The 23,600-nt window shown below is 35.7% G+C and overlaps 1 protein-coding gene across 1 annotated transcript; it reads left to right on the forward strand.

The window, feature by feature from the left end:
- The first annotated feature begins 961 nt into the window (after positions 1-961).
- On the forward strand, positions 962-23,388 carry LOC131953123 (dixin). Its single transcript, XM_059316151.1, has 21 exons — positions 962-1,083; positions 1,862-2,111; positions 8,809-8,938; positions 9,797-9,922; positions 10,378-10,502; positions 10,652-10,722; positions 11,112-11,470; positions 13,192-13,304; positions 13,408-13,485; positions 13,683-13,787; positions 14,336-14,440; positions 14,958-15,011; positions 15,116-15,169; positions 15,450-15,596; positions 15,779-15,874; positions 16,339-16,512; positions 17,008-17,166; positions 18,827-18,947; positions 19,713-19,821; positions 21,354-21,462; positions 21,925-23,388. The coding sequence occupies exons 2-21, from the start codon at positions 2,010-2,012 to the stop codon at positions 22,006-22,008; spliced, it is 2,421 nt and encodes an 806-aa protein (XP_059172134.1). The 5' UTR covers positions 962-1,083; positions 1,862-2,009; the 3' UTR covers positions 22,009-23,388.
- The last annotated feature ends 212 nt before the right edge of the window (positions 23,389-23,600 follow it).

Raw genomic sequence — 23,600 nt, forward strand, 5'->3', positions numbered from 1 at the left:
GTCGCTTAGTTTGTCTTAATAATGGCCCATGAAGGGAGCGTTATTTGGTTCATGAATCGAAAGTTAATGCCATAGATATTGGAAGAAAAATGTTAAGTAATTTTAATTAAAGCAGTTTTTAATTAACTAACACATAACTTTTGTGAGGAGGAGAATGGGCTGTGTGATGTAGCTCTGACCTTGGCCTATAATCATAGCCTGGGCACATTTTTACTTCCTTTTAGTCGCACGCTTAGCGACATCTGCAACACATTCCTTTGTTGAAATGATAGTGTGCGAAGGCTTATTGTTTACTATTATTGGCAAGTCATGAGGGGGGGGGGGGGAGAAAAAAAAGAAGGGTAGCTTTCAAGGTTACTAACATTATTTTAATGGCTCATATAAAGCATGTCATTTTAAAAATTCGCTTTGAGATTTATGTAACAGTGGGCTATATTTTGCCATTATGTATTCTTTATGATGTAATATCTGTTAACTAATCACTAAACCTAGATCATAGAGATGCCTAATTTAGTCCTTTTGTTGCTGGGATACAAAAAAATCTATTTTCCAAAGTTTGCTTGCTGATAGTGATAGCTGCACATGTTTTATACCAAATTAATATAGATTACGCTTGGTGTGTAAAATAATCAACCAGTTTTATTATTTATTAAATAATTATATAATAATTATATATATAATATAATAATTATATACATGAAAATGTCGAAACTTTTGAAGGAACTTTAAAATAAAAAATTACTCCTGGCTTAATCCAAGACAAACATTGCTTCAACATTAACGCTTACCCACAAATAAATTATTATAAATTATTTTTGTTGATTATCATGTACAAAATGTATGTGTATAATTTTTTTTTGAAGTTATATTAACAAAAACATAGCTTTATTGAATGTCAAAATTATTTGGTTTCTTTTCAGTTCCATATTTTGAAGCCAAATATAATTTATTTACAATATGGCTGACGGGCAGTAATAATAATACATAATTCTAACTCCATACTTAATACTTAGTCAATAGTAAAGCAAAAGTAATATTGTTTTTAAGTTTCCCGGATAGCACCTTTGTGTATTTTAATAAAAGGTAACTACTTAAAATAAAAATGGGTTGTTATATTTAGGATATAACGTGTATTAAAGCTTCAATTCGAATTAATTTACTAAAAATTTGGATTGTCCAGGACTGCATTTTTGGTTTTATCGTTTTAGGAATTTAGGTGCGTAAAATCGGCCGAGGCTAGTAAAAAGTTGCCCCATTGTTAAGTTTTAGTAGAAGTATATTGTGATATAAACCAAAATCAATGGCTAAATATATCAATATAGGCCAGAAATTAACTTTAGACATAAGTGTTTGCATATAAACAGCGGCCATCTGTTTCCCATCATGAATCTAACTATAATTTTAGTAGGCCTAATGAATTTTTTTTTACATTTTACTACCTTAAGTGATAGATTACCGAATTTTTTAATCATTCCTTATTCTTCAAGTAAAAAATGTTAAGATTTTAAAAAATTCCATTATCCAACACTTAGTGGTAGGAACTAAACTCCCATCAAACATATTGACATTATTGACAATTGAAAACTTGTCTACAGACTTACTTTGTAAAAATTAGATAAAAGTGCCTTTACCATCAGTGCCCTCATAGCAGCAATAGGCTACAAGCCGCTACATTTATTTTATACTGATCTGATGAATCCAGAATTGTTAATAACATTGCTAATTCTAAGAACGTCACTAACTTGTACTAGGTCTAAATCTAAGTGTTAAATGACAGGTTATGGGTTTGATTTTATTTGTTATAGGCTTAGGCCTATTCTTAATTATTAAAATAAAATCTTTATTTCCCTCTTTTTAACAGCAGCTTCAGACTACTGGAACCAGTAAAGTAATTAACAACAAAAGACGAATGGTTTGGATATTTACAACATGAACACTCTGTTATGAGAAAGAACCAAAAATAGCTGATGGACTTTACATTTCGGCACATAAACATTCCCTGAACCATCATGTTGCCTAACAGTGCTAGTCAAGTCTCCAGTAGGAGTAGCCATCGTGTTGGATCTCAGGCTAAAAGTTCAGAAGATGCGCAGGTCTGGGTGGAATGGAGAGTAAGTATACTTAATTTTTAAAATACTATAAACGAAATATTCATCTTCAATGAAAATTTAATGGTTTAAAATTCATGTTGTTGTCAAATATGCTTGTTCAGGAACAGTGTGTTTAAGCTGGTGTATTTGTAAAGTCTGCTATCTTAAAAATATGGTTGCTTGGTTGCTCAGTGTGTCAAACTATCATGTTATTAAAAAGTCCACTTTAAATTTTCTTGAATTTTGTTTTTTTAATGCGCATTAGAATCTTGAAATCTTCCCTACCCTATTGACCTATAGTTAAGAGAGATAGTTATATACTTTATAGAGAAGAAAATACAGAGTTTATGTAGCAATACTAAACAGATAGAGATGCTTAAGAGACATTGGCAGACCTATACACCCAGTGGAATGCCATCATTATTAAATGTAGTAAAATGATCCTAGTTTTAGCAGGGTTATCTGTGAACTGTCACTTCTGTTGTGTTACCAGGCAGCCATAATGTAGCATCTGTTGCTCATCATCAAACAGTGTATACGTCTATACATAATCAATTGATTGTTTGTGTTGGGTTGGGAGTGAAATCCTTTATCCTAAACTTAAAGCAGCCATGTTGTAGTTACCAACTGCGGGCAGGAGCTAAATATTGTGTATTTAAAAACATGGTATCTATACAAATAAGTGAGAACCGATATTGATTCACAGCATTATAAGCTACTTTTTGTTGTTGGAATATCAAACACTTGTAACCCTACTTCTAGCCTAACAGTAACACAGAGAATAGAAGAAAAACCATTGAAATGATAAGCCAGTCAGTTTTATTGTGTAGTTATTGGTTATGGTTTTGTTGGCCTGATTTACGTATATTTAAGGAGTCATATTCCTGCTATGTAACATTGCCATCCTATTTATACATCTGTCCAAAATAATTTGATGGACTGACTGGACACAAAGGTCTTGAGTTCAGATCTCGTTTCGGACTTGTGACTGTAGAACGTCCCCGAGTTCACCCAGCTTTGATGGGTACCTGACTTAAGCTGGTGAAATTAAAATCAGGCTGGGCATAGTGCTGACCTTACTTAACTATCCCATGATTTTCAGAGATCAAGAAACATGATCTCTACTTCATCTGCCCAATGGATCACTAGGTCTAAAGAGGATTTTTGTTTCAAAAAGTTCATTAGTTCATGCTAGATGTCCCAAGCTCTGTTCTAGTGTATCTCACAATTCACAAGAGCACTTGCTGTGATTAGCTTGCATTAAGCTTTATGGTTGTCCATCCAATATTTAGTCACATTAGACCAGTAGACCACACCCTTCCCACAGCGTCTCACTATTTCGAAAATAGTGAGACCTTCTCAATGTCATAACCAGACTATCAATTCTTCAAAATAGGCAGCAAGTATTGTTATCAGCGGGGGGGGGGGGGGTGTATTGTCCGTAAATGACGTTACAAACCCTAAAGAGGGTTCTGACTTGATTCGTAATACCCCCCCCCCACACACACCAGTTTTTTTTTATATAATGTTGTTAAGAGTTGAGAACCACTGGACACTAAATAAGAAATCCTGGTAATTGCATACGTTATCCCAGTACTTCTCTTTCCCAGTTATTTTAATTGCTGGCATTAATTCCCTAACTCATGCACTAAACCTAGTCTTAATACAGGCCTTCTATCCTTAGCCCTAACCCTAATAGCAATACCATTAGAAAAAAAACACAATTTAATATTTAGCTTTGAAATAAGAGCTAACACTAACACCCCCTACTCCCTATAAAGTTAGCTTATCCACTATCTGGCTAAAATGACGTGTAGATCTGACGGAAATCTCTATAAAAAAAAATTAAAAAGTTGTATAACTTTTTCAGATTTCTTGAAAGGTATTTTCCCCATCGTAAATTGTCTCCCCTTCTACAATGTGACACGCTTTAATTTCTCTTTATCCACCCACCGCTCTCCTCCTTTCCCCGTACAGGTCACGCGCGCAGCATTTGTTTTGATTTATTGAGGCGGATCATATGACGTTTACATTACATCGAGATTTTAATACCTATTTTATGTGGGTTTTTTTTTTCCCTGTGAATTGCAGGGTTGAGCTGGATTAGCTCATTTATATTATTTCCTTATGTTGATAAACATTTAAGTGTTTATTTTTGCAGGTGTAATTATATATAACACCTGCCGCAATAGTCGCTTTACTTGAAGCGTAACTCATAATCGGAAATATATATAAAAAAATTACAATCGATTTTGAAAAGTGCTTCCCTCCCCGTCATCACACTTACATATAGATCTATAGATCTATTAAAATATTTTAAACTTTAAAAACCACACACCCGATTCCCCCCTCCCCCCCTCTTCCGCCCACCAAATTAATCCAAGACGCCCTAAGCAAAACTACCTCAACAAAAATGTGTTATCTCCTTTGAAATGGTTAGTTAACCCAAAGAACACAAAAAGGAGATTCTATATTTGAAAACCTAATTAACTACAAAATGTGCACTGTTATCAACACACCAGTTCACTGCAGTCGCGTTATCGGTGCTTTTGATTCTACACAGTCTACAATAATATACTATAGCGGTTGTGATGTTCGTAAAGTTTGTAAGAATTTAACTAAAGCAGGTTATACGTTTGTTAATCGTCGTTGTATACGTTACATCCTCCCAACATCAACGAACAATACAAAACCATCGGCGACTCGGCGTCCCAGCATGTGGTGTGACCGTTACCTTTATTGTGTGCTAAGGTGAAGTCGTGTCGTCAGGTGTCATAGATAACACGGCTGGCGACACACCTTGCCCGTTTGACGGAGCGGGTCGCCTTCGGATCGATTCGTTACGTTTCACGGCATTTGAAATTAAGTCGCCATCGATCAACGGTGAGCAGGTATTTTTTGTGTGTACCTGGTTCATTTAAATAACACCGTGCTGGCTCATAGGAGATGGGACTTACCTGTGTGTATGTGTGTGTGATTCTTCTTCGTCGGTCGTGTTGGTTGGTTACAACACACGGATAGTTTTTCTTAAGGGATACAAGTGTGTTGTTTTTTCTTACTTTCTTGGAACCATTGTCATTATGGTTGAGTGGTTGTTTTAGTGGAGTCTCTATCGAGCATCGCTTGAGTGAAGTAGTGGTTATTAGTGTACATGAAGTTAATGGAACCGTGGCTTATATCATTGAAGTGTGGCGTCGGTGAAAGTTGTTGTGTAGTAGGCATACTTATAGAAGTGGAACTGTGGCTTGTAGTTATACCAGTATAGCATCGGTGAAAGTTGTTGTGTAGTAGGTCTACTTATATAAGTGGGACTGTGGCTTGTAGTTATACCAGTATAACATCGGTGAAAGTTGTTGTGTAGTAGGCCTACTTATATAAGTGGAACTGTGGCTTGTAGTAATACCGGTGTAGTGTTGGTAAAAGTCGTGTAGTATACCTACTTATAGAAGTGCTACTTTGGCTTGTAGTAATATCATTGTCGGTAAAAGTTGTTGTATAGTACATGGTGTAGTGGATCTATGGCTTCTAGATATACAGTTTAGCGTGGGTAAAAGTTGTATCGTACTTTGAGTCTATAGAACCGTACCGTAAAATGTATAGCATGGGTGCATGATTATAAAAATCGGAGCTGTTGTCTTGTACCTTGAGTACCACACTGGTAGCTGTTGTATACTAGTTCCTAGCATTTTGTTTAGTATAGCGGGAGTAGATCTGCGTGGTTTATGGTGCTAGAATAGAGCCGGGCTATACGTTAAAACAGGAATGCCGCAATGTCACGTGTGGCTGGAACCGTGTCGCAGAGCAGTGACATCGGCGTCCATGATGCGTGTCGGTATGAACGTGCGTGTGTTCACGGAAAACATTAGCGCTGTTGTTTATTTTATTTTCACATTGACCATTATAAAAAATAGTTTAAAAATGAATACATAACTGGTGAAGTTTTGGCTGTTTGACTTTCGATTATTTTATAAGTTAAAATAAAAGTATTCAGTTGAGGCTTTGTAAGGCTGTAACTTTAGGGGTTAGTATAGTGTGTGGAATTCGTCACGACATGCGATTCCGATCTAGTACTCGTAGTGTCCATCACCATCTTTTGATTGAAGACCAGTAACAACTCGTACATAGACAAGCTGAATCATAGCACCTCACCACACCCCAACTACGTTTTCTTTGTTGTAAAAACGTTTTCTTTAATCTTTCAATGAACGGATTAAATTTTTTTTTTATCTCTTGTAGTCATTAGACGTCCAGAGCTTAACTTTGCGAACATAGCGTGCACTTGAATACTGTGTACTATACATATTCCCTGAACATTTCCACTTTTGCACACCTGGCGCATCTTTTGTTTGGCCTTGCACATGTTGCTCGTTGCTTAATTTCACACCTGTGCAACGTAATTCAGTCCTTGTGTAAAGTGTGAGCCATTCTGGTGTATGTTTGTTTTGCTGGTCAGTTTAACACGCGCCTTTGTCGATTGTTGACTAGTAGGTAGTGAGCTCATGTTCTTGAGGTGAGCAGTCGACTCGCGTTTGTGCTGGTCAACTTGAATGTAAGAGGACTTAACGATCTGGATATCTTGTGCATTCACATGACTCACTTTTGTGCTAGGGAAATTCAATACAAGATGACTTAACGGTCTGGAAATCTTGTACTGTACAGCATTCGCATTCAGATGACTTACGTTTGTGCTAGGGAAATTTCAAAACAGGATGATTTAATGGTCTAGATATCTTGTACTATATGGTATTTAGATCAGTCGCTATTGTGCGTAGAAACTTCAAAACAGAATAATTTAATGGTCTAAATATGTTGAATTGTACGGTATTTAGACCACTGACTGTAGTTCCAGAGAAATTCAAAACAGGATGACTTAACGGTCTAAATATCTTGTACCGTACGGCATTCAGAAGACTCACTTTTGTTATAGGAAAATTCAAAGCAGGATAACTTTAACGGTGCTACAATGAACTGATGTGAAGGCTTTCAGACAACTCACATGTATGCTGATATATTCAGGATGACTTAACGGCCATAAAGTGCCTTTATAACTCACCGTGAAGCAAATTAAGGGCAGGGCTGGTGTAGATTCTCAGGCTCGTTAGTTACACACCCATTGGACAACTGGACGCTCATTAATTCGGTTTATTGAACTTAACCCCACCATGTACCAGAATGGCCGCTGGCGACTGGTCAAGATTACAAACAAGATGCAACATTGTCTTCAGGGTAATACTCGCCATTCTTTCTTTTTTATTCACTGTGGAGTCCCCTCCCCCTCACCACTTCCTGTTTATATATATTTATATATGTATGTATATATATATGTATATATATATATATATATATATATATATATATATATATATATATATATATATATATATATATATATATATATATATATATATATATATATATATAGGCAAATATATTTGCTCTTGTCATCTGCCTCTGTATAATTTTACTGATTACCCACGCCCACATATTTTAATTAGCATGTCACGAAATTTGAGAACAAAACCGAACACGGCATATGGCTAATTACATTAGTTAGCCTTTTTTGTTGAAAAAAAAAATCAATAATGAATGTTTTAATTCGCTTCACACAGCCTTTTATTCGCCACCCCTCACGTTTTCCGTATCCATAGATACATTTGTCACAGTTCCGTCATGTTGAAAAAGGTAGCCTAGCTATGTTTAAGTGATGAAGGGGACGTAACTCTTATTTTTAGACAACCTTCTGCAGTCTGCTATGTTGAAGATTACCCGTAACGATTTTTTTCCACAGGTTTCTTAAGTCCGTTCTGATCTAAATTTAGATTGGTGTGTTTGCTAATAAGGCTATATTATTCTTTAGTCTAGTTATTAATTAAGATCATAGTGCATTACCTAAATCCACTACGACTGATTATGTTATATGGTTGTTGTGTTTCTGTCTAGTACTAGTAAGGGTCATTCATAATAAATGACGTCATGTAGGGAAAAGGGGTGGGGGTTGTAATTTTGCGACGTGTGATAAGGGGGTGGGAGGGGCGGTACAGAACTTGTGATGTCACATCTCCGCATTGGAACTGAATTTTAGCCGTTATTTCGCGTTTTAGAAAACCTTTTTGTAAAACTGTATTATAGTATAGTTTAGGAAGGAATCTATGTTTTTAAAAAATAAACTGCAGTGCAATCTTTTTTTTTTGGGGTGGGAGGTAGGCTCAAGTATGACTTCGATTTGGCGGGGGGGGGGTGTTTTGTGTCGATGAAGGACGGTGGGGAAAGGGAAGGGGAGGTAACAATCGTAAAAAAACAACAAGCTTGACATAATTCACGTATGACCTCCAACCAAACATTAAGATTAATGGGATACAGATTTAGATCTCTATATGATTCGTTTAGAAATCAGATCACAGTAAATATCCTGCCTACTACCAGTTTCATTCAACTTTTCCCATGATATTTTTGCAGTTTTCATTGTTATGACAATATTTCTTAGTAAAAATTCATTACTTGCAATCAATATGTTTTACAAGCACCATTACTAATTGATTAACTTACATCAGTATCTTTTTAAACTGTTATATTTATGTCAACCAAACCCTAACCATGTTCCTAAGACCATAGCTAAATTTTTAACCTCAGTAATACAATATCTATCACTATTGGTGGATTTATGGTATAGGAAATTATGTGTAACAAAATTTAATAAAATACCTTGTGTTTATTTTAGAAACAACTGACAGCTTATGTAGCCTGGGTCAACTCGCAGCTGAAGAAGAAACCTGGTGCTCACTTGGTTGAAGATTTGAGACATGATGTTAGAGATGGCGTGATCCTGATAGATCTTATTGAAGTCATAGGTAATATGATAGATCTTATTGAAGTATAGGTAATATGATAGACCTTATTGAAGTATAGGTAATATGATAGATCTTATTGAAGTCATAGGTAATATGATAGATCTTATTGAAGTCATAGGTAATATGATAGATCTTATTGAAGTCATAGGTAATATGATAGATCTTATTGAAGTCATAGGTAATATGATAGATCTTATTGAAGTCATAGGTAATATGATAGACCTTATTGAAGTCATAGGTAATATGATAGACCTTATTGAAGTCATAGGTAATATGATAGACCTTATTGAAGTCATATGTAATATGATAGACCTTATTGAAGTCATAGGTAATATGATAGACCTTATTGAAGTCATATGTAATATGATAGACCTTATTGAAGTCATAGGTAATATGATAGACCTTATTGAAGTCATAGGTAATATGATAGATCTTATTGAAGTCATAGGTAATATTTTACTTATCACTGGTCAGTAGGTTTTATTGACATTACCGACAATGTTGCCACAATATTTGAGATGTAGTGATTTAATAGATCTTATTGAAGTCATAGGTATCAAAAGCTTATGTTTTTCCAATTTTTTACTATTTCCTAAGTTGATTAAGATAACAAATTGGTTATTGGTTTAAGTAGAGTTTATCACAGTTTAAACTTACAATTGTGAACATAGTCGATTTAGTAAACAGAACTACTGTTATTATATTGTAAGAGCTTCTATCCAAACTAAATGATTACTAACATTTAAAGTATGTGTGGTGTAATAGAAATCTTATGCCTATTGTGTTTTAAAGTGTGTGTGATGTTACTGACTTCTTATGTGTGATGTTACAGAATTCTTATGCATGTTGTATTTTCAGCCAATGAAAAGATAAGTGACATTCACCCCTCCCCCTCAACCTACGCCCAGATGAAAGAAAATGTCGATCGTGTCTTACAGTTCATGTTTGCCAATAAAATCAAAATGCACCACATCACCACCAGAGGTAACTTAAAAACTCAAAACATTAGTGGAGCAGTGTTTTTTGAAAATGCTCATGTGTTAGGCTAGGGATGCAGAATACATTTGATTTTTTTTTTTTTTTTTTTTTTTTTTTTGCTGGCTGTCTAAATCTTCTACATATTGTTACCACTTTTAAACTTGTATAATCTGTTTAGGGTTTTCTATAAGTGATGTAAAACTAGGACGATTTTGGCCCCCCTCCCCTCTATTCTCGTGTCACTAAAAATGATGTCACAAAGTTCTATCTACTGCTATTCCCTAAAACTAGCATAAATCTAACATAAATTACCAGAATTTTTATACCTTTTGTTCTTAAAATATACAAAATAAATACTGTCCCCCCATCACCCACTCTCCTTTTGGGTGAAGTAATTTATGGACAGCCCCATAACTAATTTACTATGATGTGATCCACCTTTTGTTTTCTCACATCTGTAGACATCGTAGAGGGGAACCTTAAAGCCATAATGAGATTAGTCTTGGCCCTGGCTGCACACTATAAACCCAACTCTGTGAGGCACTCGACACAGACCAACAAACAAAACATTGCAGGGATAGCCCAGGTAAACGCATCTCCTCATTCCTGACTACATCCACTTTACCTTAAGTAGTTATAAATAATTAACATCTACGTTAAGTAGATAATAAAATGTCACTGTTTTCACAGAATTTAATTGTAATTAATTAATTAATTGCTAATTAATTATTTCAGGGTGCAGCTGCAGCACTGACAGAGGCGAGAAGAAATGCCACACGAGCTGGTCACAGGTACAGGAGGAGAAGGTGAGATAGTTTTTAGACTCATGTTGTTACTTGCGCCGCTGTTTAATCAACTATTCTGTAGGTAACTGCTTTTTAAACAGTTGTTAAGTGGGACGTTGAAAATTATTTATGTGCCTGTTGCTGTGTATTTTTGCTTAGATTTAAAAAAAAAATTATTATGACCATTGATCATTTATTGATAATGATCAGTAAAGGATATTTATAAACAATTATTGTGTGGATTTCTTTAAATTGGTTAAAACAAATTTTTAATTAAAACAAATTTTTTCTCAACATCTAATACTGATTTTTCAAGTTTTGAATAATGTTGTCTTGTTTAAGAATATTATTTTAAAATCCAGTTATTTTTGATTACTTACACGATTACAATTTGTTGTTGCCATTCGCAGACAAAGGGAAGAAAGTGTGGACATGCATTGTAGCGACTCTGACCACTCCCAGAGCCACCCCTCCCACACCAGCTCCCACAGGAAGTCAGCCTCAGCCTCACACGTGTACCCAGTCTCCCACCAGCCCAGCCACCACCACCCCAACACCCGGCACCACAACCACTCGCTGGACCAGAGGATGATGGGGGAGGGGGAGAGCAGCTCTAAGCCAGACGTGGGGGGCAGGGCTGAGCTGGAGGGTGCCAGCGCCAGCAGCAGCCCCGTCTCTAGTCACAACACCAGCCCTAGGGCTAGTCTGTACCTCAGTGATCCCCCGTCATCTATGGAAGGGTTGTTGTCAGTTGGCGGGCCTAACAGAGGTTAGTAATGGTGAGGGGTGGGCTAGCAGTGATTAAATTATGGGCCTAACAGAGGTTAGTAATGGTGAGATGGTGGGCCTAACAGAGGTTAGTAATGGTGAGATAGTGGGCCTAACAGAGGTTAGTAATGGTGAGATGGTGGGCCTAACAGAGGTTAGTAATGGTGGGCCTAACAGAGGTTAGTAATGGTGAGATGGTGGGCTAGCAGTGATTAGATGATGGGCCTAACAGAGGTTAGTAATGGTGGGCCTAACAGAGGTTAGTAATGGTGAGATGGTGGGCCTAACAGAGGTTAGTAATGGTGGGCCTAACAGAGGTTAGTAATGGTGAGATGGTGGGCCTAACAGAGGTAAGTAATGGTGGGCCTAACAGAGGTTAGTAATGGTGAGATGGTGGGCCTAACAGAGGTTAGTAATTGTGGGCCTAACAGAGGTTAGTAATGGTGAGATGGTGGGCTAGCAGTGATTAGATGATGGGCCTAACAGAGGTTAGTAATGGTGAGATGGTGGGCTAGCAGTAATTAGATGGTGGGCCTAACAGAGGTTAGTAATGGTGAGATGGTGGGCCTAACAGAGGTTAGGAGGAGTGAGATGGTGGGCCTAACAGAGGTTAGTAATGGTGAGATGGTGGGCTAGCAGTGATTAGATGATGGGCCTAACAGAGGTTAGTAATGGTGAGATGGTGGGCCTAACAGAGGTTAGTAATGGTGAGATGGTGGGCCTAACAGAGGTTAGTAATGGTGAGATGGTGGGCCTAACAGAGGTTAGTAATGGTGAGATGGTGGGCCTAACAGAGGTTAGTAATGGTGAGATGGTGGGCCTAACAGAGGTTAGTAATGGTGAGATGGTGGGCCTAACAGAGGTTAGTAATGGTGAGATGGTGGGCCTAACAGAGGTTAGTAATGGAGAGAGGGTGGGCCTAACAGAGGTTAGTAGTGGTGAAATGGTGGGCCTAACAGGATAGTAATGGTGAGATGGTGGGCCTAACAGAGGTTAGTGATAGTTGTAAGGTGGGGCTAACTGACATTCAGGCAGTATTATGATATCTTTTATCTCATTTAGGCAGTATTATGATAGTATCATTTATCTCATTCAGGCAGTATTATGATAGTATCATATATCTCATTTAGGCAGTATTATGATAGTATTATATATCTCATTTAGGCAGTATTTTGATAGTATTGTATATCTCATTTAGGCAGTATTATGATAGTATCAATTATCTCATTCAGGCAGTATTATGATAGTATCATTTATCTCATTCAGGCAGTATTATGATAGTATCATATATCCCATTCAGGCAGTATTATGATAGTATCATATATCTCATTCAGGCAGTATTAAAATAGTATGATTGATCTCATTCAGGCAGTATTATGATTGTATCATTTATCTAATTCAGGCAGTATTATGATAGTATCATTGATCTCATTCAGGCAGTATTATGATAGTATCATATATCTCATTCAGGCAGTATTATGATAGTATCATATATCTCATTCAGGCAGTATTATGATAGTATCATATATCTCATTCAGGCAGTATTATGATAGTATCATGTATCATATATATCATTCAGCCAGTATTATGATAGTATCATATATCTCATTCATGCAGTATTATGATAGTATCATGTATCATATATATCATTCAGGCAGTATTATGATAGTATCATATATCTCATTCATGCAGTATTATGATAGTATCATATATCTCATTCAGGCAGTATTATGATAACATCTTGCGAGAGTGATGCAATGACAGACTCTGGCTACACAGAGATTGCTGATTCATTGAAGGACACACACCAGATGTTGTTTCAGCTGCATGAGTTGGTTGGTGTCAACATTTTCCACATGTTTTTTTATGAATAACTATTACATTTTTTCATTCGTCTCTTTACTAAGGTTTTTTAAAAATTTTAATATAATTTTTCAGTTGCTTAATGGTGAGAACAACCATGACATAGATGCCTCAGGGACTATAGCTGAATGTGCAAATCCTAAAGAAACTATTGTAAGTATACCATCTGTAAAATATATTGCCTCGTTAAGTCTGTAATGTTTGTTGTCGAATTAAAATGGATAGTAATAAAAAAAGAATTGATAAAAAATCTACAAATAACCCTTAATGTGTAGAATGCATATAACATGACCATTAGATAATTATCAAGATGAAATTCTGAAAACTTGAAAAATTTTTATTACTTGCAGACAATCCTCAAAGCAAGGCTCCTACATGCCGAAGAAGTGGCGGAAAATTTGAGATCAGAAAATATGAAAGTCAAACACGATTGCAGGGAGTTGCATGGGACTAAGGTAGGGTGAAAGATCATTTTGGTGTTTATTGGAAAGAGTGAAAGGTCATGTTGATATGTGAATTTTATTTATAAGTTTATGTTTTGTTAAAAGCAATGTTGATTTCATGTGTAAGTTGATGTTTAGTTAAAGGTTACTTTGATATGTGAACTGTGATGTTGATTTTATGTGTAAGTATATGTTTTATTAAAAGTAATGTTGATTTCATGTGTAAGTTAATGTTGATTTGTGAATTTTGATGTTGATTTAGTGTGTAAGCTTGTTTTGTGAAAGGCACTATTGATTAAGTTTAAAAAGTCATGTTAATTAATTAATAAAAGTAAAATGTCCTATTCACTTAGAGTGACCTATTATCTCATTTGGGTCAGTGCAGAATGCCCATTGAGACATAGTGAAAGTGAAAGCAGTTACCTTAATAAAGTTTGCTTAATGGTTTTATAATATGATTTATTGTATGTTTAATCTCATTTGCTGCAGAACTGAATCACCCGCCTAACAAAAGGAAACATTGTGTACAATAAGTTAACCAGCTGTCAATTGTTTTGTAGGCTGCCCTGCAGCAAAGGCTGGCTGAGCAAGAGAATCAACTATCTGCTGCTAAAACTGAGTCCATGACCTTTGAACTGGAGAAAGAAAAACTGGCACTGGAACTTGTGAGTATATTTTCCAAGCTGTCAACTGCAGTTGTTGCCCTTTGTTGTTTCAAGTATAAATGGTCTTGCCTTGGTTTCTTTGGTTCATTAAGATAAAATTAGAATATTTATAAAAACCTAAAAAACATAATGGACATGGGTAAATATTTGTCTGAAGAACAAAACAGTAAGACCAAAATAGTGATGGTTGATAGAAAAAAAAACATGAAAAGATTTCAGTGTTGGGTCAAGATAGCTGAAATTTTGGGCTACAACAGCATTAGGATATTTTTTGGTACCTTGTTGCTGTTTGTTGTTGATTGAGCAAGCCAAGTTGTATTTTGAAAAGCTTCATATGTCTTTTTTATTTATTATGCTACAATGTAGTACATTCTATAATATCTATAAATGCTTGATTTAAGAAAACAAAAATGTCCTTGCATACTTATTTTTCTGTTGCAAATCTTTCCGGTCACCAATAGCAATATTTTAGACAGTGTTTTTATTAGTCTAAAATGTTCGGCCAACTTTTTTACAGGATGCATTAAGAAAGCAGCTTCTTGATCGTGAACAGGTTCTCTCAGATGTGAAGGTAAATTCTAATCCCCTGTTCTACAATTAAAGAGCTACAAGTTTTGTGATTTCCTTTTTTAGAGAGCTGCCAGTATTATTCACTTCCATGTTTTTACCTTGCAGAAAAGTTACGTGAAGCAAGTTGAAGACAAAGAAAAAGCTCTAGCAGATTTACGGGTTAGTAATTGAGATTTTCTCAGTGTGGGAGGGAATAGTCTTTATCCTGTCTTCTTTGGAAACAACATACCACTAAACATCACTAGAGCTGTTGTTTCACTTTGAATAATTTGAAGCAATTAAAAATGAAACGTAATTTAAGAAAGCTATATCCACAGAGAGAGCTGTTGTTCACTTTGAATAACTTGAAGCAACTAAAAATAAAACCTAATTTAAGTAGGCTATTCCCACAGAGAAAGCTGTTGTTCACTCTGAATAATATGAAGCACTATATCCACAGAGAGAGCTGTTGAAGAGGGACCACAGTATTAATGTTCTCACAGAGAAGGTGAATCACCTGGAGAGGGAAGGGGCAGTCAGCACACGACAGGTCAAAGGTCAAATGAAAGAGTTAGCCACGGATATAAAAAAGATTGACCTTGCTGGGGTAAGTCTCGAACATTACTTTTCAAACATTACTTTCCAAACAATTTTTGTATATTCCTATCTTCATTGTTCTTAATTGTAATCTTGGAAGAGATTTCCTCCAACACGTTTAAGTATTACATGTGAATATGTTAAAGACCTTCTTGTTTGTTGTATTGAATGCTGGAGTGTTTGTATTCCCAGGCCCAACTGGAGGCCAAAGTCAACTCACAAGACTACAGACTGGCTGTGTTGGCTGACTACCTGCATAGGGCAGTGGCGAATCAAGACGGACCAAAGGTATGTTATTTTTTTTTACAGTTCTTCAGCTTAGCAAAAAACACTTCACATAACTTGAACTTCGGTTTAGCAACAAAAAAATTGTCCAAAGGTATAACAGTTGTTTTTTTTTACACATCTCTTAACTTACACTTTGGTAAAGAAAAAATATGATCCAAATGTATTAGGTTTTTACACTTCTTTTAAGTCTATTTCAATTTAACTCGTAACTTTTTTCCCTTCAAAGTTATTTATTTTATAATTAAAGAACATCACTACAAGATAGTATTGCCCAACCTTTATAAAAAAGTTAACTTTTTGTTTAGATAAATTTTGATATTAGCTTAATGAGTTTGTATTGATGTAAAGAACATTTTCTGACTATTAACAAACATAAAGTAATGTAAAAGAAATAATAAAAACATACAGGTTAAATAAACTAAAAAATTAAGAATGTTAAACATAACTTGGAATCTTTTGTGTAGTTTACAGATTTGGAAAACATAAGAGAACATTACAAACAGACAAAGCTTGTCTCACCTGAAGTCCCACCCAACACCGTCATAGACAGCCTTGAGGACAGTCTTGTCAAACTCTTGGAGAAGGTGCACATCAATGGATCTGTCTACACAGCGCCCTCTGTTGGCAACAGTTCTCAGGTAATGTAAACCCTTGGTTTTTAGACATTCATAACACTTTCATTATGGCCATGGCATTCATTGCTAAAGAAATACATTTTGTTGCCAAAGTGATTTGTGCTTGCTTGTTAAATAATAATAATGTGAGTGTTAAATCATTATTAGAAACAAAATAGAAAATTTAAAGAAAAATGTTTTTTTGTGTACTGGATGATCTAAACGGCTGATAAAGTAGAGTTAATCTGTTTCTATATTAAATGATTTTATGAGTATGATCAGCATCATGCCCAGCCACCTTTTTGTTCTCCACCCTAATTGAGTAACTTGAACATCATAGATAAATGAGCTCAATGACATTAAATAAACTGAAGCTCATGAACTCATTTTGAATTAGCAATGGTGTGCACTACAACTTGACTACACCATATTATGCAAAATTTCAACTCTTAACAAAATTAATCACCACTCAGTGTATAAAAAGTTGAATCACTAATTAATTAACTATCCTGCAATCAGGAAATGAATGTGAGTACCCCGACAAGTCGCGGGGTCAACTTGTCACAGAACAAGAGAATGGCCATCAACAAGGAAAAACTGACCCAGCGGGTCAACACCAACAGGTCAACCAGCAGTAGCGCCTCACCAGGGAGAGGATCCCCTTCACGCAGACCCGTGGTAAGATTTTGTAGCTTTCACGTCCAGCTAAAGTTTTATGAGTAGCTTGTCCATTCTTTCACATCCATTAGTTTCATGTGGTAATATTTTGTAGCTTCCACGTCCAGCAAAAGTTTCATGAGTAGCGACATTCTTCCACATCCATTAGTTTCATGTGTACATTCTTTTGTGTTTCATGTCCATTCTTTTGTCTTCCACATCCATTAGTTTCATGTGTCCATTCTTTTGTGTTCCACATCCATTAGTTTCATATGTCCATTCTTTTGTGTTCCACATACATTAGTTTCATGTCCATTCTTTTGTCTTCCACATCCATTAGTTTCATGTCCATTCTTTTGTCTTCCACATCCATTAGTTTCATATGTCCATTCTTTTGTGTTCCTCATACATTAGTTTCATGTCCATTCTTTCACATCCATTAGTTTCATATGTCCATTCTTTTGTCTTCCACATCCATTAGTTTCATATGTCCATTCTTTTGTCTTCCACATCCATTAAGTTTTATATGTCCATTCTTTTCTGTCCCACATACGATAGTTTTATATGTCCATTCTTTTGTCTTCCACATCCAAAAGTTTCATATGTCCATTCTTCCACATCCATTAGTTTCATGTGGTAAGATTTTGTAGCTTCCACGTCCAGCAAAAGTTTCATGAGTAGCGACATTCTTCCACATGCGTTAGTTTCACATGTCCATTCTTCCACATCCATTAGTTTCATGTGTACATTCTTTTGTCTTCCACATCCATTAGTTTCATATGTCCATTCTTTTGTGTTTCATGTCCATTCTTTTGTCTTCCACATCCAGCAATAGTTTCATAAGTAGCTTGTCCATTCTTCCACATCCATTAGTTTCATGTGTACATTCTTTTGTGTTTCATGTCCATTCTTTTGTCTTCCACATCCAGCAATAGTTTCATAAGTAGCTTGTCCATTCTTCCACATCCATTAGTTTCATGTGTACATTCTTTTGTGTTTCATGTCCATTCTTTTGTCTTCCACATCCAGCAATAGTTTCATAAGTAGCTTGTCCATTCTTCCACATCCATTAGTTTCATATGTCTATTCTTTTGTATTCCACATCCATTAGTTTCATATGTCCATTCTTTTGTGTTCCACATCCAATAGTTTCATATGTCCATTCTTCCATAAAGTTATGGTTACCTTTAAGCTTGCCAGTAGAGAAAATGAAAACTGTTTTTTTTTTCTGGTGTTATTGCTTTAATCCTGGCTGTAAAATGAATCCTAGACATCTCATTATCCTAAATCCTAAACTGCTTTGCATTGCTACTTTATCTGTCGCCCTAACACTAATTCTAATCCTGACACTTGCTGCGCCCTTAATGTTAACTTTTTGAGATAACATCTTGATGTGATTCTGTTTTGCTCCAACTGTAATCATAATATAATGTTACAGCTAGTCTGATATTTAAAAGGCTACAGGACATTCCCCCCCCCCTCAGTTACACCCCCCTGTCAATTACCCCCCTTCACTGGACATTTACCCCGTATTTACCCCCCCCCCCCCCCCCCCCCCCCCGCCCCCCGCCGGAACATTTACCATTTAAAAAAATATTCATTGATCAAAGTTTTATTTTAAACTTGTCTTATTTATTTTTTAATGAATTGTTTTTTTTGAAAACTGTTATCTTTGGTTTAGACAAGTCACCCAGGCCCATCAAAACTTCACCAAGTTTCCCCTAGGCCATCAACAGCCAACACAGCTGTGGTCAGGGGGACCCCCAGCAAATGCAACAGGTCACAGATTCCTGTACCCCATGGTAAGCCTTTCTCACAATACTATGTTGATCTATCAACACTACCTCTACCAATACTATAGTTGATACAAATATTTAACATTTCTTTGATAGAACCCAGTGATTATAAAAAAAAAATGATAATTAGTAAAGAACATTGTGCTAATGTAAATAAATATATCATCAGTTCCAGTTTAGAAAATAGTGCTTCTGTACACAAATATAACATTGGTTCCATTAGCATGGTTGAGTCAATAAAGCTCATGGTTGCTAAACCAAAAAGTCTCTAGTTCAAAGCCCCAGGCAAATAATAAGGCTTGATAGTTGGGGACAGCAACTCTTCTAGGAGAGACAACTCCAAAATCAAACAACTGCTGCCTTGTAGTTTGTTCTTGGCTGGGCAAAGGCCATGGAAGCAAATCCAAAAAGAAAAGCAGGCTGAAATCGGAATCAACAGCCTATATGGCACATAACAAGTTGACACGTAATACTTTATTGTATAGGAAGGAATCCCTTCTAACATTCAAAATTAAGAACAAAGAAGAAGAAGGTTCATATGCATTTATTAAATCTTATTAAATCTTATCACTCTAGATTTAATATTGTCATTTAATGAACTATAATACTAACATAAATTAAAACATAAAATGTATTTTTTCTCATGCCCCCCATCATTAGACAATATACATTTTTGTAAATTGAACTAAATGTGACTATAACAAGCTGACAGAAATCATCATCACCATCACTCTCCATCTTTCCTCCTCCCAATAGAACTCACTATTTCAGGAGTGCGCACCAAAACACCTTCCCCCACCATTGCTGATGTGCAACCCACCAATGTCATTTATTACTTAGAGAACTCTGACAAACCATCTACGTGTGTGGTACGTAAGAAGTAAGTTTATGTCTCATTCATTTTTTCTGTTGTTTTTCATAACAAAGTTTAGCTAATTAGTGATAACCATCGTAATTTGGGGTCGGCGTGGTTGATTCAGTAAAGCTCATGGCTACTAAACCAAAATTTTTTGAGTTCGAACCCTCTGGCAGATGAGGCTTGTTAGCTGGGGACAGCCACTCTTCTAGGAGAGACAACTCCAAAATAAAATTAAAAAATGCTGCCTTGTAGTTTGTTCTTCGTTGGACAAAGGCTATGGAAGCTAATCCAAATAGAAAAGCAGGCTGAAATCGGAGTCAATGGCCTCAATGACGCATAACCAGTTGACACGTATACTTAATTGTGCTGGAGGGGATCCCTTCCAAACTAAAATTAAGAATGAAGAAGAAAGAAGAAGCTTAATTTGAACTATTATGAGTTATTTCCCTTTAAAAGATTGTTTAAAGGCTAGGAAATCTCTTATCATATACATTATCATATAAACATTTGTTTTCTTCCTGTGTTTCTTTTAGTACCAGGGATAAGGCAGGTTTAGAAGTTGGGGTAGCAATGGCATAAATAGAAACAAAAAAATACTAAACATTCATAGTTTTTAATTCTCTTGCATACATTGTCTATTCAAGATTTGGCCTTCTAGTATCTAGTATTTTCTAAATTCAATCAGCAAAGCAGCTTTTTACTAAGTGCTGTTGATACTGTTGTATGTCAATACAATTTCCAAGTCCAAATCAATGAGGTTGCTCATTATTACCTGCTGTCTGTATGACTGTGTTACACTTGTATGTATGTTATTACATGTACCAACATGAGGCCGCTCATTATAACCTGCTGTCTGTATGACTGTGTTACACTTGTATGTTATTACATGTACCAACATGAGGCCGCTCATTATAACCTGCTGTCTGTATGACTGTGTTACACTTGTATGTTATTACATGTACCAACATGAGGCCGCTCATTATAACCTGCTGTCTGTATGACTGTGTTATACTTGTATGTTATTACATGTACCAACATGAGGCCGCTCATTATAACCTGCTGTCTGTATGACTGTGTTATACTTGTATGTTATTACATGTACCAAAATGAGGCCGTACATTATTACCTTCTGTTTGTATGACTGTTCCACTTGTATCTTATAACATGTACCTAAATGAGTCCGTACATTATTACCTTCTGTTTGTATGACTGTTCCACTTGTATGTTATTACATGTACCAAAATGAGGCCGCTCATTATTACTGCTGCCTGTATGACTGTTATACTTGTATGTTATTACATGTACCTAAATGAGACAGCTCATTATTACCTGCTGTCTGTATGACTGTTATACTTGTATGTTATTACATGTACCTAAATGAGGCCCCTCATTATTACTGCTGCCTGTATGACTGTTATACTTGTATATTATTACATGTACCAAAATGAGACAGCTCATTATTACCTGCTGTCTGTATGACTGTGTTACACTTGTATGTATGTTATTACATGAACCAAAACGAGACAGCTTGTTACAAAACCAGTGTCTTACAGGCTGGGAGAAATACGACTCAGGGACCTGAAAGCTGTGATCCCAGACTCCAACCTGTACCACTACTTCTTCAAGGCCCTGGATCCAGAGTACGGGACAGTAAAAGAGGAGGTGTGTCTTCTATTTTTTTTGCTAATTACAAAATTAATCTTAACAGCATCTTACAACATCGGCTTTATACTAATAGAGAACTGCAAAAAAACATTTCTGCCCAGCTTAACCATTTGTGTTACAACATAAAACAAAATGTGTTCCCATGATTTGTACTTTATATGACTCAAATCCTTGTATAATTTATGGGATGGCATAGTTGTATGATAGAGCCTACAACTGCTAACCGGAAAGATTTTTGAGTCCGGGTACCATGCTCAATTATGTAGGGCATCTATGAGTCCACCCAGCTTTGGTAGGTACCTTAGGGAAAGTGCTGGCCAAACTATCCATTCATATGCTGAGGTAACAGAAACTGGTGAACTCTAATTCACCTGCTCAATGGACGTCCAGGTTCAAAAGAGTAACTTTACTTCTACTTACTCAGCTTGCATGCTTTAGCACCTGTGTTTTGTGTTTCAGCTGTCAAATGATGACGACCTGCTCCCTGGGTGGGAAGGAAAGATTGTGGCTTGGCTGGAAGAGGAGAGTGGGACAGTCTGTTAACATCAGGTCAACTGTTTGTTAACATCCAGTTAACTGATGTTTGTTTATGAAGAGATTGGGACAGCATGTTCACTTTTTGTTAAAATTCACTTAAGTGATGATGGTTTATGAAGAGATTGGAACAATTGTTCACTGTTTGTTAACATTCAGTTAACTGATGGTTTATGAAGTGATTGAAACACATTGTTCACAGTTCCAGCCCATTTGATGATTCCAGCTCTCTAGCATTTCATTTTAAACCCCACTGGAGTAGTAAGTTGTGTTTAACTTGCTACAAGAGATTTAAAAATAAATTTGTGAGAAGTGAAAGTGTGGCTAATGCTGCTAAACAGTTGTTCAACATGCAAAGTGTAGTATTGGAACAACATTATAGTTGTATGTGTGACTCTCCAGTTCAATAGCAAATGTTTTACTTATATTGACTTCTGTATGGGCTTATGTGCATATGGCTTATATGTACATTTATAAATATTGTATGTGGTTTCTAGATCAGCAGCTGTAAATAGAAACAAGGCTGAGCTTTCATTGTTTGATGTTAGTGTCATTGTAGATATATTTGTTTTGCAATAAAGCTGGTACCAGTTTTTAAATAGTTCAGTAAAGTTCAGTAACTCTGGGAAAGTTGGCTTTTGCTTCAGATCAGATCAGATAAGTATGAAACTGTTTTACTCAAACTAAAATAAAATGAAAATTGTTATATATTTAAGTTTTTTTTTTCTGTATAAAAAAATAATTTAATTTTAACTGTCACTGACCCTGAATATCAGCTTTTAATAATAAAGAAATAAGAAAAAACAAAGGTAGACATTAAAGAACAATTTGTTAATTTTCATTTCCAAAACCATGTTACTTTATTCATGTTTTGTTCCATTGAAATCATTCCAAATTTTTTAAATTTTGTTTGAATTGTGCAGGAATTTACTGCCAGTAAACATTCCTTTCTGTGATATTTTGAATTAATTTTCATGAAGAAAAATCATTTTCTGTTTGTTATCATTTGTTTTAAAGAATTGAATTTTCATAGCAGAACATAAGGGATGCTGAGCGGTTGTGTATTTGTTTCAACTTTCAGGTTTTTACAATTTTTATGTTTATGTAAATATTACTTATAACAATGGCCTTCTACAAAGAAGAAATTTTTAAGCATTTATAGTAAGAAGTTATTGAGATTAGATATTTAATTTGTGTAGTTTTTCTATATTTTGCATTTTGATAATTTATTTTTTACAAATTGTGTTCATATGAGGTAATATTACAGTAGGGGACTTAACTCTCAGGTTATAATTCTAGGAGCTACAAAAATCCTATTTGTGGAGCTCCAGTTACTTAACATTACAACTGTTAGATGTATGTGCAGCTCTTCTATATAGCAAGTTTAAATTTTTTTTAAAAGAGATCATTTAATCATTTAAGGAGTGAGCAGATGTAATTCTGGAGTGGAGGGGCAGGAAAAAGTGGTAGATTAGATCCAGATTTGGTCAACTCTGATAAAAGAACTGAAATCTTTTGTTGTGGAAACAGTGACATTCCTTGCCTGTATAATGGCTTTTAGCTTTGTAAGCGCAAGTCTGTGGGCAGCTGACTTGGTTTTC

This window comes from Physella acuta, unplaced genomic scaffold (assembly GCF_028476545.2).
Source record: "Physella acuta isolate Inbredline_101_S28 unplaced genomic scaffold, ASM2847654v3 ptg000910l, whole genome shotgun sequence".
NCBI classification, from domain to species: domain Eukaryota; kingdom Metazoa; phylum Mollusca; class Gastropoda; family Physidae; genus Physella; species Physella acuta.

Bases quoted from the DNA above. Each gene is read 5' to 3' on its own strand.
- LOC131953123 (XM_059316151.1), top strand. From the start codon at position 2,010: ATGTTGCCTAACAGTGCTAGTCAAGTCTCCAGTAGGAGTAGCCATCGT. The intron at 8,939-9,796 runs GTAATATGATAG...TTGTATTTTCAG, and splicing joins AGATCTTATTGAAGTCATAG to CCAATGAAAAGATAAGTGAC. The intron at 13,788-14,335 runs GTAGGGTGAAAG...ATTGTTTTGTAG, and splicing joins GGGAGTTGCATGGGACTAAG to GCTGCCCTGCAGCAAAGGCT.